Raw genomic sequence first — 19,319 nt, forward strand, 5'->3', positions numbered from 1 at the left:
TTAATTTAATTTTAAGTTATAATTTAAACTTATGAAACTTAAAGTTAAGGCCAAAAAGCAGAAGACATATTACAAGCAGGTTATGTATATTTTCAAGTCTTTAAACGTTAACATAAAAACTGCAAAAGTCCATCTAATAGTAACAAGTAACATGCCAGGGCTTCAAGAGAGTGAGCAAAACTTTTTAATTAAATGGTCCCGAAAACGTCACAATCGAAAATATTTCACTTAGCTGAACTCAAAAACTACCGACTTTGAGTGTCATTTAAAATGCTGTTCACCAGAACTTTTTAGTGAAAACTGAAGCTAGGGGTTTATTGGCCTAATTCAAATCCGTTCAGACATCAAAATTGTCTCAATTTTGGGGTTCTATATTAAAATAAGCTAATAGGGTATCAACAAAATTCCAGGTGTTGTTACAGACGTCAAAACTGTCTCTCGGATCTACTAAGAACTCATATAGTCTTTAAGAATAAAATGAGAATACTTTGATATTTTTGAAGAGATGAGACAAACTTTAACCTCTGAAAATGATAAAATGAACCAAAAAAGAATCATTACTATTTGCAAATTGTGACGTGTTTTTAAATGAACTTACTTAAACATTTTCTGGAGCAAAACAACATTCTTGAGGTTGCTTTAAAATATAAATACTTTTGCACTGCAGTAACAATTTGTAGTAAACTGAGAGATCTTGTTCCGTACTTAATCGAGTACAAACCTATTTAAGGTCAAGCATTAGGTAACAACATTTTAATAGTTTAGCTTTATTAAGTAAAGAAGTTGAACTGACAAACAAATTGCTTAATTTTCTTTGCTATACAGTGCGCCAAATCTTTAAATACGCCGCTGCTAACACAAACTTCCTGAAATAGTTAAAACAAACTCTAATCCCTTACACACCAAGTTATACACTATTTAAACAAATCATCGAATATACTCGTATCAGAGGAAACAGAACGACTCTTCTTTTTAAAAAGGTTGCAAACATTTAGATTTGACGAATTTCCTACTGTAAAAAGTAATAAGATAAAATAAACAAAAGCAGTTGTTTTATGATGATTAATTACTTATAAAATATGGTTTAAGAATAGTTTGAAGTTTATTTTCTGATTATGAATTTTCTTTTGTGTTTGAACCGAACATATTCCTAAAAAGGGGTTTCCAATAGGTATGGTTTGATTATGACAAATCATCATGACAAGTTACAGCGTATAGAGCAACACTCGCAGGTGATAAAACCTTGTTATTAAAGTTAATGTTTTCTAGTAGCTATTCAACGTTTTCTGTATGTGTATGTTTTGGAGTACACCAGCTCAGTGAACATTCAGCAAACATCGTCGCTGTCCGTAAAGTGCGAATCAAAATTCTAGGTCGTCAGTTCCCGGTCGGTCGCAAGAACTTAGCCTGTCGAAGACCACGAAATGGTGATTTTGAGTCTTCATACAAAATCTAACTGGCACAGAAGTTGAAACCAGTTGACTTATTGGCTTTAGGAGCAGTTGGAAGTTGATCAACATTTTGGCCAAAAAATCATCTTAAGCGATGAGGTCCCTTTTTGTATGAATGGTTACGTGAAAACCAAAATTGCCAGAGTTGGAACTTCATCGATAAATTCGAAATTCTCGAGGTGGGCAATACATCCAAATAGTAATACTGTTTGATGTGGATTTTGAGCTATAGGCGTCATCGGTTCGTACTTCTTCGAAAATGATGCTTGGTGTCGACAGGGCGGGCGCGGCGATCGCTAAGGGTCAATGATCACAACTTCTTGTGTCTTGAATTGAATTATATGAACACCACAGACATATGATTTCTCGCACCGAAGAAGTGATTGGAATGGGCCACCAAGATGGTGTGATTTGACACCTTGAAACTTTTTCTTGTAAGGCTTTCTTAAGTCACAGGTCCATCCAAATAAGCCACAAAACTACTCCTGCTCTAAAAGACAACATAGTTATTGATTTTGTGTTTGTGCCAAGTTTTTCTAATTTAAAGCTTCTAAAAATTATTGGTTAAAGTTTGCTTCTTTAGTTCTATTGTCTTATTTGTTGTCTATCTATTGTTTCTTGTTCTTCGTCTTTTACTCTATGAAGAAATGGTTCATATTTTTGAGTTTCACGTTCTGCAGAAAATTAGTAGATGACTAAACCGACTAAAAATTTGACATCGAAGATGATTCCATATACAACTAAACATTTACGTAGGTTTCTTAAAAACTATTTTTATAGTTTGATTTCTTTTCCTAAAAATCCAATTTAAGAATAAAATCCTTGAACATACTTACTTCTCAATTTGCTGAACTTTTTGCTGAAAAAAACGAACCAACTTCCCAAAAAAAATGTGCACCACAGGAAAAATAGTAAACCTTGAATAAAAAACCAAAATTTGTTTAAATTTTCAAATAACTATTAAGTTAATTTTTATTTATCATGTTTTCGGCTTTTCTTTCTTCTTATATTTTTAAAATTTTTAACAATAAGTTTCATCACAATTCGTTAATTCGTGTTTAATTATTTTTTCATCATCATAATTATTTTGGTAGAATTATCTTTAATCAAATATAGTTTTGTTTATAAATTCATTCTTATAAAAATCAATTTACAAGTGAATTATAGTAAAAAAATATAATAATAAAATACATTGGCATGTATAACAAAAAAAAAAAAATGCAGTCGCTTTTAAAGAATTTAAACAAAAAATGCATATCTTTTGCAAAAATATTTATATACAAGACTTATTTGTGTTAATAAAATAATTACGTATAAGTTTATAAAAATTTTATGCAGTTTTTAGTAAAAAAATTAAATAAATCTAATGAGGTACAAGCAATGTAAATAATACAAATTGTTAAATAACAAAAACAAAAAAAATAACAGAAATAATAATTTAATAGCCATCAAGAAAAAAGTTTTCAATATGAAAACAATATTTTTAACATTTGTTTGTTTTAAATTTTATAAATAATTATTTATATATATCGTTAATTAAGTTTTACAAAAATATTTCTCTTTGTTTTTTTTTTTCAAAGTTGTTTGACTTAAAAATACTTTTTTTAAAACTCAGCTTTGTAATTTCACATATTGTTGAATGGTTATTCGTTTATAATTGTTTAGATTGTTTGTTATTGTTTATCTTAAGTGTATAAATAAATAGTGTCGTTTTGGTTTTATTTAAATAAAATTTGTCATGTTTTTTTTTCTTTAAATAATTGATTTCTGCATCTCTGTATAATAATTACATATCTTTGATTCGATTTGCTTATAATTTTTTCGTTTTGTTTTTTGGTTTGATACATCAACAATTATTATAAATAAATTAACAATTTTATTATATTAAATATTTTGTTTAGATTAAAACAAAACACAATTAAATTCATTTGTTACTTTAATTTTTGTTTACAGATTTTTTGGTTTAGTTATTAGTTTTATGTAAAGATTTTTTTATTATTAAATTTTGTTAAAAATTATTAGTTTTGCAAAAAATCGATTAAAAAAACAAAATTGTTTAAGGTACCTTTTCTAGACGGAAGTTAACACTGTTTTTGTAAGTTCTTACTAAACTTCCGTTGGTTCTGCTGTGCAGGATTGTGTGGCACAACTTAAATTACGCGAACTCTGGCAGAACATTTTGAAAATAGAACATTTCTCGTCGACGCCGTCCTCAGGTTGGATGTGAACTGTGGTGTCGACAACGATGTTCTCCAAAATGGTGCTCTTTTGGATCGATGAATTTTGAAACCAATTAACCGCTGCCGCATTCGTTAGGAATGTATCTGATGTTTTTGAGTTTTTCTTAGCTTCATTAGTGTAACTACTATTTTTTAAACTATTATTTGTGTGCCTAAGAATTGGTGTTAGATATTTACATGAGTTCATTGAATATGAAGACACTTTGCTACTGCTACGTTTAACACTAATACTGGCTTTGGTGCCATAGCGAAGGAAGCCACCTTTACCACGTTGTAAGCGACGCTCTCGGGAACGGGCATCCAAGCCGAAGAGGCGAGTGACGCCACGGCGAACGCGCTTATTCCTATAAGCGAAGATAAACGGTGAAGTGAGATTGGCAAGTAGAATCATAAAGACTGCTAGCTGAGTTGAGTGAGGAAAGTTATCGATTAGACGTCCTTGGAGTAATACCAGGAGGCCATAGGGCAGGTAGGATACAAGAAACATAATAACGACTAGAATACTGATGCGAGCGGCACGCGACTCATCGCGATACTTGAAAAGCGATGAAGCATTCGAGAGCCGGTGTCGAATGGATGTCATGTAGCTGAGAGCCTTTGGCGAGGCATGGATTGTTGGGATTTGTAGAGCCTGATGAGGCACATAACGCTGGCGGGAAGCTGCATCGAAACCGGTCAAGGAGTTCCGATGTCCCTGGTTGTACTTTTGGAGATTTGGTGTGGAGTGTATCTGGCGAATGGCATGAAGTCTGTCAGCTGCTAAAAGATCCTGAGAAGATCGTCCGAGTAGGGGCAACTGACGTACTGAGTAGTTTCGCTTGATTTCTCCACTGGCACTTGACAAAGTTAACAATATGCTCGTTGGATTTCTTTCTCCAATCGAAGTTTTTTCGGGCTCGGATAGAGGAGCTAGGGCCGCTGTCGCTGTCGTTGGAGGTAGAGGTGGTGTAGACGAATTTCGTCTCATGGGTTTCTCGGTTTCAGCGATCGTCACTGTTGACTCCCTCCGGTTTCTTTTATGATCGATCTGCATGTGCAAACCACCATTTGTCGATGCCCCCGATATGGAATTCCGCTGCACCAGCAAATGTGTATTTCCCTGATTATGACTGTGGGAAAGGTTAGTTGCACTCTGAAGCAATGGCGATGAACCATTCTGACGGATTCTCAGGCCATTTTCTTTGGCTTCTGAGAATATTCTCCAGTACATACCACAGACAAATCCAAATGGCAGTAGGATAATCACAATGAAGTAAATACTCGCAAAGATCATACTGAATATTGTGCTCGTTGTCATACTAAACACCTCTACCTGTTCCGGTAGAGCGTATCGTTTCTGCTTTCCAATCACTGTTGTATACTCAAAGTTGATCTCCCTAAAGGCTGACATCACTCCGAAGAGAATTCCCAAGGCCCAGGTCATAGCGATCAGAACCCACGCCTTCACTCCCGATATGCGACTGTGATAACGCAGCGGATCTGTCACAGCCATCCATGTATCGCCGACTACCAAGAGCACCGATAACGCTCCCAATGCCGCTGCCAGGTCAATCGACCAACACCGCATCATTGATGTAGACTCCACTATTCTAGGCTTATCTCTAGTTCGGACACTAGGATCTACTATCACATTATTGTACGTCTTCCCATCGATTTGGGTTATCACAATTTGTCTCCATCTTTCGTCGTCAATTGTCAGCTGTTCACAATAGCTTGAATTGCACTTGAATATTGTCTCCGAAAGTTCGCTACCATTTCGAACCGCCTCCTCATCAATTGTCACTTCCTCTGCATTCATCTGATTTCTGTGTATGGTCAATCGATGATAATCAGTAGGACTTCCTTTTGTTGTGATGATATCTGAGCTATCATCTACTGTTTGCACTGTGGCCGCCGACATATTTCCAGTTAAAAATAATGTAGGTGCTAATATACAACAACCAATTAAATTAATAATTAATAAATTTATTACAAAACGATTAGCCGTTGTTCGTAACCCTGGTGTCACCCAGAATGCACCTAATGCCAGCAGATTTATTGTGAACGATATCAAGAGTAAACCAAAAATTAAAAAGTCTATTGCCATATTTGTACATAATAATACTACTTTTTAATATTGGCTATAAATATGATGTTTTTTTTTTTATTTTTTCGATGAATATTTTTTGATTTTTGATTTTTGTCTTTGGATTTCTCTTTTTGTTTATGAGATTCTTTTTTGGTTGGTTGGTATATTATTTCCGGGTTTTATAATATTTTATTTTTTTCACAATTTTTAATTCAACCCGATATAAACTTTTGAAGTTTTAATGTTAAGTATCTTAATAATGTATCTGTGAAATCACTGCATATGACGATACTATATTTAATATATTTATTCGCATTAGTTGTTTAATTTTTCGAGCCCAACTTGTGGACATTTTTTATTTTGCACGAAATTTACACTCAAGATCACTTTTGATCACTTCTTATTTTTTCTTACTTTTTCTTATTTGGTTAAAAATTGGCACTGGTTTGGTTAGTTTTTTTTATTTGTTCTCTCTTTCGATTTTTCTTCGTCTTTTTTAAGTTAATTTTTCATTAAAATTAAAATACATGTGATTAATTTTTGTTAATAATAATAATCATCATCACCTTCATTAGCTATTCACTTTATTTGTAAAATAAAATACAAAAATTTCAACACTAGTTTTAACTCTGTCGATCGATAAAGCAGGTATAGAGGTATGATCGTATGATCGTGATTTTCTGTTGCATTCGAACCGAGATTTTTATTTAGGACAACGTCTTGTATCTACAAGATACTTGTTTTTTTTTTTGTTTCTTTTGTATCTTTAAGTCACTAGACGATCTTCAGTTAAAATATTTTATGTTTCTATTTATATACACGATGAAACCGTACCGAGTTTTTAGATCTTTTTTCAATGTTTAGTTTTTAGTTAGTTTTGTTTGTCGAAATTGAAAAATGTGTTAAATTGTATCTTCCGCAAAGAGTGTGTATCTTTTTTCAAATAAGCCGAACTTTTGTATTTCTTGTTTTTTTTTTATTTTGTCTGATTGTTAGAATCCGCGAAGCGAAACAGATCTTCACTCTTGAGCGTTGTAGTCACAACTGTTCGTTTTTCAAGCAATTTCCCTCAAGAAATATATATCGCGAGACTGCAAAAAAATTATTTATTTATAAATAAAGACATACAAGCGAGCGTCTCCGACTGTCTGTATGAACTTTGTGAATCTCCGGAGCGTTGGGTATATTTCGTTTTCAATCGACGCGAAGATCGTTTTTCTTTCTTTGTAAAAAATGTATCTGTGCGCTCTATTTTTTGCTCTTTAAGTTTTGTGGATATCTCTTTAGGAGCATTTCGGAGTGCCTAAGAGAAACGCGGAGAGTAAAAGAGCATGGAAAAAGGTGCGCTTATGGTGATGGTGATATATTTTCCTAACTCAGTGTTTTGGGTTTTCTTTGGATTTTGTATCTGATGGTGTGGTGAATTTCAAAATATCTTTTAGTTTTTTGTTTGTTTGTATTTGTGGTAAATATATTATGTGGGACCGACGATTTTCCGTGAGATCTCTTTCGAGTGGAAAGACACCTCATCACACTGCAGAATTGAGTGAATCAGTTTAGTATCAATTTGAGTATTTTGAAGAATGATTATAAAATTGTTTTAATAAATTAATAAAAAACTATGACTGTGTTATTAAATTATTATTGTCACATTTTGTGTGGGATAGTATTTGCTTTGTATTTTTGATTTGATATGCACAATCAATTTATTAGGGATTTAGGTAAATATAAAGACTATTGAGGGTCTATTGGCTTTTGTACTGTTTTGTGTTGTTTTTTTTTGTCTTATGATGTAAATGTATAGATAGTTTCAATCTTTGTATTTAAATTGATCAGCATTGAACTAAATTCTAGATTTCATTGTGGATTAGTGTCTTATTTACTTTTTTTGTCTCACTGATAACTTTGGTAATTGTTTTTGTTTCGACTTTTCCCAAGTCCGGGAACGTGTGAACTTTTGTTTTGTAGCTTATAAAACAGGCGCACGCTGCATGTTAAGTTGATTGATAATTTAAATAATGATAGGTACCTATTATTTTAGTGATTAGAGTAAATATTCGTTGAGTGCGCGTGTACCTAGATACTAATTATCCGGATCAATGACGTAGTTTTTTTTTCTTTCAAATTAACAAAGATCTGGGGAACCACTATAGACAAAAAGTAAAATATATTTCAAGCCGGTTTTGAATGACTAAAGAAGTTTGCTTGTAACTAGAAGTCTGGACAAAGTGCGTGTATAGTCCAAGTTGGTAATTGTGGAATAGATCTTTGTAGTTTGGTTTTAGTTGAATTGGCTTCTTGTATAGGCTTTGTTGCAACTTGTATTGTTGCAGGTATGTGCAATGCTTTTCTTGCAATTCACAGATGTTGTTATCGTTGGCAGGTATTTTTCCTTTACCTGTTTGCGTTGAAATAGAGTAAGTTGACTTCACTTTATTGTGAGGTTTTGATGTAAAGTCTGGAATGAAAGAAATAAAATAATAATTAGTCCATTAAGTTGTTTTTGTGTGAGTTTTTTTTTATTTTTGCGGCGGGGTTTTTCCAGTCACAAAGTTTTGGATTTATAACATGATGCGAAGTTAAAATTGAGGCTTGTTTAATTTGTGTTTTTTTTTTTGTTTGAAAATGGACATAAAGTTTATTTATTTTGGACTTTAAAAGCCTGATTGGTTTTTAATTAAGTTTGATGGTGAAATGTCATTTTTTTATTGTGGTTATATTTCTATATCTATATATGCAAGTCTTAAATGCATTATATTATAGATTATACAAAACCAATGACCGATTTTCAAAAATAGGTTTTATGAATAACTTATAATCAGATTGGTGTCATCAGGGTGTGACATTTATTAGGTACTTCTAAGACAAGGTAAAGATATCGTTTTATTTTTCAAAAAATGATATAATAATTAATTATGATCCCGCATTGAATAAGTGATTCATAACAGTTCAAATTGACTTGAAGCAATAAGAGTAGCACTGAAGCATTGTTAAAGTGTCAAGTCCTGTAAACCGGGCCGAGTCTCCGGTGATTCTCATTAAACGCTATTTAGGGGCTTCAATTTGTATCAATCTCTCTTTAGTTTGTGGTGTAAAATCTCAAAAAAGCATACGGCTATGAATTTTAGCCATGATACAATCAATGGAACTTGAAATTGGACTATAATTTTTGACATATTTCTCGGGAAAAATAAAAGATTCGTGGTGAAATGTTGGTATCTTCGACAGCTTACTTGAAAAAAGTATTGTAGTTACCTATTAGCTAAGGATGACATATTTAAATTATTTATGTACTCAAATCTGACCTACAAACAAGTATTTAGATTAAAATGGAAATACATTTTTGATTTATAAGAAGAAATAGACAAGCCTAAGAAAATAGCATATTCGTATACCAATTGATAAACACAAGAAACTGATATTCAAAGTACAAAACAAAGTATAATAATTAGTTAGACAAATTAAACAAGGAAATACAAAATTGCAAATTCATTCTTAAGTCGGTATAATTTGGGTATATAGAAATTTGCAGTCTTTATCGAAGTTTGGTTCATTTAGAATTCAATTAAGTCAATGAAAAAAAATTTAAGAAGTCTTTTAAAAAGATCTTTATCTGATGAATTTGTTTTATAAATACATCAAAATATGTTTATGTATAGCTTCTGTCAGCTTTTAGAATAAAGCCACTTTTGTTTTGATAAATCAAGGTTATAAAAAAGATTAATTAGAAGGTAAATGTTTAACATTCTGTTTTGATTTTTTTTTTTTGTAGACTCTATTAACTACTACTGAATTATTGATTTTTGATGCAGACGTTAACGAGAAAATGAATGACGTGCAAAAGAATTAAGAAGTTAAGTATTTCTATAAGAAATATGATTAAAAAGCAATCTAAGTAGCAAACTGTAGAGGTTAGGTAAGAAGTTTGCTAAGTTAATAAGAACAGACGCTTATTGTATTTTTGTTTGTTAGACTCGCTACAATAACCTTAGTTAGAAACTATTAATTGTATTTTCTTTGAACTAAGTTTGCATCGTTTTTTAACTTTCAAAATTATCTCAAATTACATTTCAATTAATAATCTATGCCGCATTTGAAGTTCAGATTTTATTAGGTCTTGAAAAATGTATGTATCGAAAAGTGAATGTGAGGTGTCATGAGAAACTCCAAAACTAGTTTTCACAGTGGGTACATATGTTTATATGCATCCTACACACTTAAGTAAAGTAATTTCTGACTAAAGTTTGCTTTATTACTTTAAAAATATTATAAATGTTTTTGTTGCTATCTTGTTTGTGTCTCTGATCTGGTTTGAATGTCGTTTATGTACGTACAATCATCAAATTTATTCATATATCAACATTAAGCTTTAATTGAGGTTTAATCTATATGACAATAATAATCAACTTAGCGTAATCGCATTTAAAGTGTTTTCTGTAGATAACTTGCACAGAAAAAAAATTAAATTAATTAATTTTAATATATATGTAATAGCATATAAGTATGTACACAATATAATAGATTTGATTTAGTCTTCGTAAAACATCTATGACTCAATGTACATACGTACTTAAATTACTTTCTTTTTTGTATAGCTAACTTTTATTTAATTCCAAAAGAATTTTAATTTATGTCAATACACTATAACTTAGCGTTTGTACTGTGATTTTAATAACCTAATAAGTTTTTAATCATGATTGAGGAATATAATGAGTGGCGCATGTGCAGTGTAATTCTAGCAGCTGGCAAATATTTAGTTATGCATGCGACTTAACTTTTTTTAATTACCTATGAAATTTCTGACTTTAGAGAAATTATTAAATACTTACTGAAGATTGGCGTACTTATAACCTCTGGCTTGATGATTAGGGTTGAATTTAACTTTCTAACTAGGGTTCGAATCAACATACATACTGTTTTTTTTAGACCTGTGGTTTTCAATCTGGCTTCACTTTTTTCAGAGCTTATCTTTTTTACAGGTGTCACTTGATTTGTGCTAAATTTGGATTGCCGTTTCGTAATGAATAATTTAGTTCTGAACACCGTTTGCAAATCGTGTAAATTTATAACTAAAATAATGGTTATCTACGAGCAATGCACGTGCACTGGGAATGATATTCCCTGAAAATAATCGTTAAAAAGAGTCAATAATTCAAAAAACAATGGATAAGCTTCTCAACACTTTTACTCAGGTGGATCGTGGATAATGCGCATTCTCAGAGACGCCGTACACTCTTCGAAGACGGCTATTGCTGCCTAGTAGCAGAGTATCGAAGAAGACCCGAAGAACAAAAATTGTTTGTTGTGCTCTATATGGATACAGTGAATCATTTGTCCTTATTTCGTCAAAAATGAAGCCCACCAAAATTTAATGGACAATGTTGATGTGGGCCACCAATAAGACGGTCGGCGACGCTACAATCATAAAATCAACGAAGAAATCAATGTTTCGAAGAAAAGTTTTGGAGAACGCATTATCTAGTATCATGGCTTCCAGGATAATGCGATTTAACACCACTTGTCTACGCAGATAAGCTCAAGTAAATTGAAAGAGAATATTGTACCTCTGTGTTAGAATTCATTCAAACTTGGCGGAGCTGTAACTTACCTTAAATAAATTTTAAGTTTGAGTGTGCGCCATTAAAGTATAATTGAATTAAATGATTTTTTGTTTTTATTACATACCACACATCTAAAAAAACACATTTCACATTTTACACTTTTTATTATTTTAAGATTGAAACTGGTGAAGATATAAATTTAAAATATTTTATTCTAAAAGACTTCTAAGTAATCTGTTTCTGTTTTTTGTCCACATTTTGAGATGAATAAGACTCAGAATAAATAAATTGAATGATATATAGGATATATTGGTATCATGTTCTTGTCCAATATTATGAGCTGAGAATGAGTTAAAATGTCAAGAATAAAAAATAAGTCAAAGCTTTAAAACCTTTATCAAAATGATAACACAGATATTGTACACCATGCTTAAAAGTGTATTAAACTAAATAAATCTGGAAAAAACCAAATCAACCAATCGATTGAACCTTTTAATATTTCTGTGTTTCAAAGTTCTAAAAATCGATCATTTGATGGTCATAATTATCTTTTATAAAAAATATTAATCTATTGTTTGTGTCAATAACCAAAAAGTATTGAACCAGATGTCTTTTTTTTTAGTGAAATGACTAAACGATTCAATACGAATAAATATTGGGGCAGTGCGAAATATTTGTTATTTTTCTTTGTAAAATTTAATACATTTTTTCAAAATGTGGTAAGATACCTTAAATAAGCGTTTCTTCCACAATGGTTAAGAAAATCTCATAATGTGCTTCATAATTTTTCAAAAACCTCATTTTAAACATTTTTTCTACTTTCAAACATAGATCTCGTATAATTTTTCTGTTTTCAACACTTTTCCCATGTGTACTTAAATGAACTGAAATATTTAATGCTCTTCTAAAGAGTGACTCAAAGTTTTCTATGGACAGAGTGGAGACCTTAAACATCCAAATGTAAATAGTTTTTTTTTTTTAATGTATTTTTTGTGTTATAGTTAATTGTTAAATGTTTCAATACAAAAATGGCCATGACATCGTGACTTTATTACACAAATACATCATTACAAACTGTTTAAAATTACCAACATGAAAATAACTTGAAAAGCAATAAAAAAAGCTAATTAAACTACTGATTAACAAGAGTTAATTTCCTTGGTAACTTTAAGGTTATAATTATTATGATCCCTCTTTTGATTTAGTCTTAAAATAACTTATTTTATGTGTATATAAATATTATGCTTGTTTATTTAAACTTGTAGGACGGCGCGAGGAGAATAATGTTGAAAGCAATTATTACTTTATGGTTATGTAAACATGCTAAGAAAACCAAATCTCTACATACAAAATCACTGGACAAAATTGTTTGAAGAAAATATCGTTTTCTTAAAAATGTGTGTTTGAATTTTTTTATTTCATATGGTTCTGATTTTATTTTAATAATATATTTTCCTTCCATTTAAGGTTTTGTTTACCTTTTAACAAAAGCTTGTGTAAATCAAGGGAGGATCAAGACTAGTAGTCAGGAGGGGGGGGGGGGGGCAGTAATCTTTGTACAAATTGTAATTGAATTAAATAATACTAGAAAGTACTCCTAGCTTATGAAATTATTCCAAAAGATTTTTGAAATACTCTAGATTTAAGTATTAAAATACAACAACTTAGAAGCATTTTGGAGACAATCTTGTTCAATTAACTCATCTGCCTCAGACTTAGAAAGGGTTAGGTTAAAGTGGCTCTCCGTGATGGAGCAGGACACTTAGGCCACTTGAATCTTGAGGCTTTCTCCTAGTTTGAGTCACTAACGAAACAAGAGAGGCTGATTATGCTAATAGGATTTAGATGCCTATAGAAAAATTCTCCTAGGCAATGCTTTCGTTTTGAGCGCAGGGAAGGTGAAGAACTGTTTCCTCCTCTTCCTCGTCCATACAACTTCTGCAAAAATTATTTGAGAATATGCCTTGCCGCTTGGTGTGCTTTTCTATTAGACAGTGCCCGGTTATGACACCAATTATCGAGCTTATATGCGATCTTTTTTTTTAATACCCTTATCATGATTAATCACAGTACGATCAATAAGGAAGGAGGATAGGATTAGAAAGGAGATACCGGTGCACATTACTTTTGAATGTCTGCATATTGTAATGAGTGGGAAACATTGAGTTTGGTAAAGCATTTCACATTCGTGTGGTGCGACTAAAGAAAGAATATCTGTACTTTACAGTACGTCTAAAATTGGGCGTGCATTAGCAATAGTTTTCAAGAAGCGATTGGTATGTCAGCAATTGCTAAATGTGGTAGAATGGGTTGTACTGTACCGTTCCTGGCGAGTTCATCTGCCTTACTGCTACCTGGAATGTCTCTGTGGCAATTAGAGATGATCGACAGTTATGGACTGTTATAGAGTTTGTAGGAACAGAGTCCAGTGATTTGACTACTGCCCGACTATCTTAAAAAATACGGATATCAATGTTGATATCACGTTTTTCTAAAGCCAGGACAAGACTTCTTTAACCGCCAAAAGTTACACCTGGAACTCGCTACAATGATTGGGAAGGTGTTATGAGAGACTTAATTTCAGTCGTTTGGAGTACACACCACCACCAACCCCTTAGACTTAGAATAAGTTTTAAAAATCTATATGAATGTGTACGATGGAAAACTATCTCAACATTTCAATGTCTTGCGTTGAAGTTTTTAAGAATATCTTAATACAAAATTATTTTTTTTTAAATCAGAGAAATTTGATTGATTAATATTCTTTTTGTTCTTTAAATTGCATGGTTAATGTTGATATATGCAAACACTCTGTTTAAAAATAGAACTTATATTTTAAAATTTACCACTTAATTAATTTGTTCTTCATAAATTGAAATGGTATTTTAAATATTAAAACATTCTTGATTTATTATATTTTTTTTCGAAAATCGTTAGATCGTTTTTTTTTTTTATTAATTTTGTATACATAGATACAATTTTTCAATTCTTGTTTAAAATTATTTTTAATTTGCAGTTTCTTAAAGCTTATTAATATTCTTCTTGCACTTAAAATTGGCGTCAATATATTGACCCGTTTTCGTTTTTTTAAAAATCCAAAACATAAAATTTGATTTAAATTTTGGTTTGTTTTTGATAAAATCCGAAATTTCGATTTTTTACCGAAAAGTTTGTATGAGGAATATTGTTATTTTTCGTCTAAAAAAGAATTTAAAAAACACCTAGCACGAATCTTTTACTTCCAAGTTTGAACTCAATTGACCCAATGGTTTTGACCGTAGGTGCGAGGATAGACACTAGACAGGCATAAAGATAGACGAAATCGGGACAGACCACTTTTTTCGACTCTTCTGCTATCTTAATGTTATGTTTGATTCAAAAATTGATTCAAAATTGTTTACGAATGCAGTACTTTCCGTATAGTTCCCATGGGTCGCAGAAAAAAAAGTATCTTAAGAATTTGCTAACTAAAGGTGGCAAAGATACAACTTCTAAATACACTTCAATAGTAAATTTATTCTATTTGTTAAGGCGTCATACCTTCCGTATTTTCAACGTGTATTTCATAACCCGTTCACGTTAAAACGTCGATATGGAGGCGCTGTCTTTATAAGGCCCAATAACAATATTCTCTACTGCGAATACGGTTCCAGAATAAGGAGCAGCTGAAACTGTCGTCACACTAGAAGGTTCGATGACCTAAGGTTTCAGAAAAACATCAATATCTGAAAAACTTAAAATGGTCGCATATTGATTAAAAATATTCTACATCAAGGCAGAATAAATATATTTCAGCATACTTAATTTAAATTTGAAGTCAAAAATCGATTTTCGACAAATAAGTGAGAGATACAGCCTCGATTTTTTCGGAATATTTTTGAAAGTTGTACAACTTTATGTTCTAAGATTTTAAAGTTTGATATTTAATCAATCTTAAAAATAATCTACTTTCAATAAGTATCCAACTTTTAATGTGAAGCAAAAAACTTAAATGAAACTGCAGATATTAGTTTCAGAATTTTCAAGAATTTGTAAGAATCTATTTCAAAGACAATTGAAGTTCCAGTAAAACAAATCTAGAATAGTCAGTTTGATTTCGAATTATTTTTAGGATTTAGGATCAAACTTGTGTTTCATGGCCACCCCCACTGACCTCCCCCTGGATCCACCACTAATGTACATAAGCTGAATGAGGTCTGGACTCAAGCTTAACCAGTAGGATATAATATTCAACATTTATTTTTTGAGTGAACCTACGAAAAATTGAATCGCAATAATTGTATAAGTTTTAAAAAAAATTAAAAAATAACGCTTTAAAAAAAATGTATAAAACGCAATTAGAGGGATTGTTGAATTTGTCTAATATTAAGTATTCAAGAAACTTGTTAGTAAATCTTTTCATTATAACAATTAATTTAACCAAAAAACAAAAATTAAAATAAATAAATACAAAAAAGTAAATAACATTGTGCTATGAACTTTGTAACTTTTTTTGTTTTGTATGAGCAACCAAAATATTTCCTTGAAAACCCCAAAACATTATAATGTTCTATAAACAAATAACGTCATGAATTATTTTTAACATATGTTCTTAACACAATATCATGGCATTAAAATTTGCATAAAATGTGTATTATTGGTATATATCCATCAGGTGTAGCTATTTCATTAAATTTAATATATTTACCTATACTAACCATACTCAACAACTGTTAAATTGGTATATTATTTACTTTTCTGTAATCAATTTTCCAAAGCAAAACATTTCGTGTTTTAGAATACTTGTTGCCTAAATACTTAATTTATAACCATTTAAATTTAATTTAATCAAATTTATATGTACATATGCATACTGGAATAGGTATGTATATTTAATTAATTTTGATAAGGTCTTTAAACTGTCTATTGTTAATAGAAATCAATTAGTATTTAAAATATAACAAAGGGGCAGTTTTGTTTTTCGTCTAAGAACGTATTTACATAAAAATAAAAGAGGAAGATGATTTCAAAACTATGTATGTATATAAACTAATTTTTGTTATTTTATGCACTCAATTTTAATGAATGGAAAGTTTTCAAAGTCAGGAGATGGGAGATTTTTTTATGAAAAACAAATTTGTTATTATTTTGCAGACAAAAAATTAATGATTAAAATTTAAGGAAAACAAAAACACTAAATTTATATTCCGAGATGAAAAAAAAAATCATTAATTAATAGCGTGACACATGTATGTCAAATATAGGTCTCTAGGTTATCTTGTTTCATTCATTATTTTTTTTGTTCAAAATTGTTCGTGATGAAATTTTATTGTGTTAGCATTTCAGCACAATTGATGCTATTTTCAGAAATATTTCACATGATTTTAAATAAGCAGGTACAATATTTTTTTTATTGAATTTTGATAATAAATTATAAAGAAGGTCAAGTTAAAGGAGGTTCAACGTCTGACTTTATCAATACTTTTTTACAAATTCTGAATTTTTCGTACAATAAAATGTACTTATTTCAACTTTTGTGTTTAGAAAAACTACTGCAGAATATTTGTAGTTCGATTAATAAGGAAAAGAAACTCCTAACAATTTAAGTAAGAAATCGCAATTGCTAATAATTCATTTAAATGAAATCAATAATTCATTGAAATAAATATAAAATTGAGACCTGATGCAGTCACTTGAATTCCTTCCACAAATTTGAATTCCTTGCATTCTTTGTATTTTTAACGTACCTATATTTTTTGCATTCAGTTCAAGTTATTTGCATTCGAAAAACTATAAAAGCTTTTACTTGTTGTAGACATTTATGAATGCAAATGAATGCAGTAGTTCTTAGTTCATATAAAATAGTTTTAAACAAAGATTTAAATCATAATAAAGTGTGAATATTTTGTTGAAATAAAGTGCATACTCAATGGTTTTTGTTATTTTCTTAATTGCTGAGGGGTGTACAGTGGTTTTTAATTCTTGAAAATTGCATTGAAAAAGGTACGAACGGCGAGGCGGCGCGCGTTCGCATTGTACGGTTAAAAAACATACCTATAAAGATCGCAGTGGGTCCAAAGTATGATGGCTTTACGTTAAAGTTATGAATATTTGGAGAAGTGAGAATATAACGGTTGAACTAATATTTTACCGGATTCGTTATGACGCACGAAAATGGATAACTATGTAGCTTGAGCACAAACTTAGCGATGGGAGTTATAATCAAGATTTCAAATTGAAGACAGATCCGAAGAAATACAATTTCGTTGGTATCGTCTCAGAAAATCCAAAAATATGAATACAAAATAAAAACTCTACCTATAAAGCTACGCTGTACACTTACTTCAATCTTATATTTTCTTCAGGTTTATTAAGTATATTAAATGATAGTTAAGTTTACAATATTTACTTAAATCTTTATTTTAAACTAACACAATTTAAACTTCTTATAGCAAAAATATAAATTTAGACCTTAAAAATTTGCGACTGTCATTTGAAGAGTCAATGAGTATAGAGCACTTGGTAAATTTGCTGATTAATTGATTAAGAGGACTAGCGCCATAATTCGATCTGCTAAAGAATAGTTGACTCAGATTAAAATACAATCAACAAGGAATATAAAGACACTAGCTGAAAATCAGATCTGTAAATACTATCAGGGATCTTAAAGAAATGGGATATCATCAAGAGAAGCGTTTAAGTGTATGGATGTAGTAAAAGTCTATCAGGTCAGGAGAAAATATGAATACAAAATAATTTAAGATTATCTTTTTACAGACCTTGATTGAGTCTATAATTCGAAAAATTATCTGCATAAATTAGCGAAATAGAATTATTTAAAACAGAGCACAAATAGCTAATAAATAAAATAAACAGCAATGAACCTAGATAACTCTCTTGAGGTACACCAGAATTGACTTTAAATTGACATGAAGGGTTACTCCTGAAACTAACGGTATATTATCCATTTTTATATATAAAATCCACATAACAAAGGAGTCTTTAAGTATGTATACATCTTCTTAATTTATTTAGAAGAATTTCACTATAGGGCGATAATTCGTAAGGTATAAATATTTCCAAAGATCTGTGAACTTAAAACATTTTAAACACTCGTTAAAACAATTAAAAAAATGGATAGCACACTTAAGAAACACATTTTTCCAACATAAATGATGGTTATCCATCAAGACCAGGACTAAAACATTCATTAAGCTATGAAATATTGTCACGTTAAAGGCCTTAAAAATTGAAAAATAAGTTGATATGTAAGATATGTATTTTGGTTTGTTGATAGAAAATAAGAGAAGAGTATTAAAAGGTCATACTGGCTATGTATCCGTCAAATTTACGTTAAATATTAACGTATCTCTCAAACATAATTGAAATTTATTTTTAGATTAATTCAGTATTAAAAATGAATAAGACTACAAAAAGCTTGAATAAGTCAAAAAGTCGTATTGAAGTCCTTTATAAACTCTAAGCATCTCATCACTCTTTGGTAGGTCTAACTTCAACCATACCTTATTTCTTTTATTTTTTAAAGTTTTTAAATGCGAATACGTAGAACCCGTGGCGTGATTATAACTACGTATACGTAGGCCTGTCATGCTGGGAGTCTTGGATTTAATCCCTACCTGTGTCATCTAGTTTTAATTTTTTACGTGTACCTACTGCCTCTTGCATGGAATTGAAAAATGCTCCAAGAGTAATTCTTGTCATGAAAAGTGCTTACTCAAATTATCTGTTCCGATTCGGCTCATAAACTGTAGGTCCCCTCCATCCCTGCAATTACTCGCACACAGGAATGGTTCAATGTTGTAAGTCACTAGGCCCTATTTTCTACGAGCTGTTGCAAGTACAACGTCTAACTTCTTTACAACTACGCACGAAGCTTGCGATGGGAGTTATACTCAAGCAATGAACATACATATATAGATTTTGCAAATTAAGATCGGAAGAAATGAAACACTTCTTGAATAGTTTAGAAAACAGAAAAATAGAAATACAAAATAAAACT

General features: G+C 30.8%; 1 protein-coding gene across 1 annotated transcript in view; it reads right to left on the bottom strand.

Annotated features, from left to right (window-relative positions):
• Nucleotides 1-3,539: 3,539 nt before the first annotated feature.
• Nucleotides 3,540-19,319, bottom strand: part of LOC129954191 (uncharacterized) — a 123,977-nt gene continuing 108,197 nt past the window's right edge. The window contains exon 3 of the mRNA XM_056067936.1: nucleotides 3,540-8,217. Coding sequence (XP_055923911.1) covers nucleotides 3,558-5,777 — 2,220 coding nt within the window. The 5' untranslated portion in view covers nucleotides 5,778-8,217 and the 3' untranslated portion in view covers nucleotides 3,540-3,557. The remainder of the gene's footprint in view (nucleotides 8,218-19,319) is intronic.

This window comes from Eupeodes corollae, chromosome 1 (assembly GCF_945859685.1).
Source record: "Eupeodes corollae chromosome 1, idEupCoro1.1, whole genome shotgun sequence".
Taxonomy (NCBI): domain Eukaryota; kingdom Metazoa; phylum Arthropoda; class Insecta; order Diptera; family Syrphidae; genus Eupeodes; species Eupeodes corollae.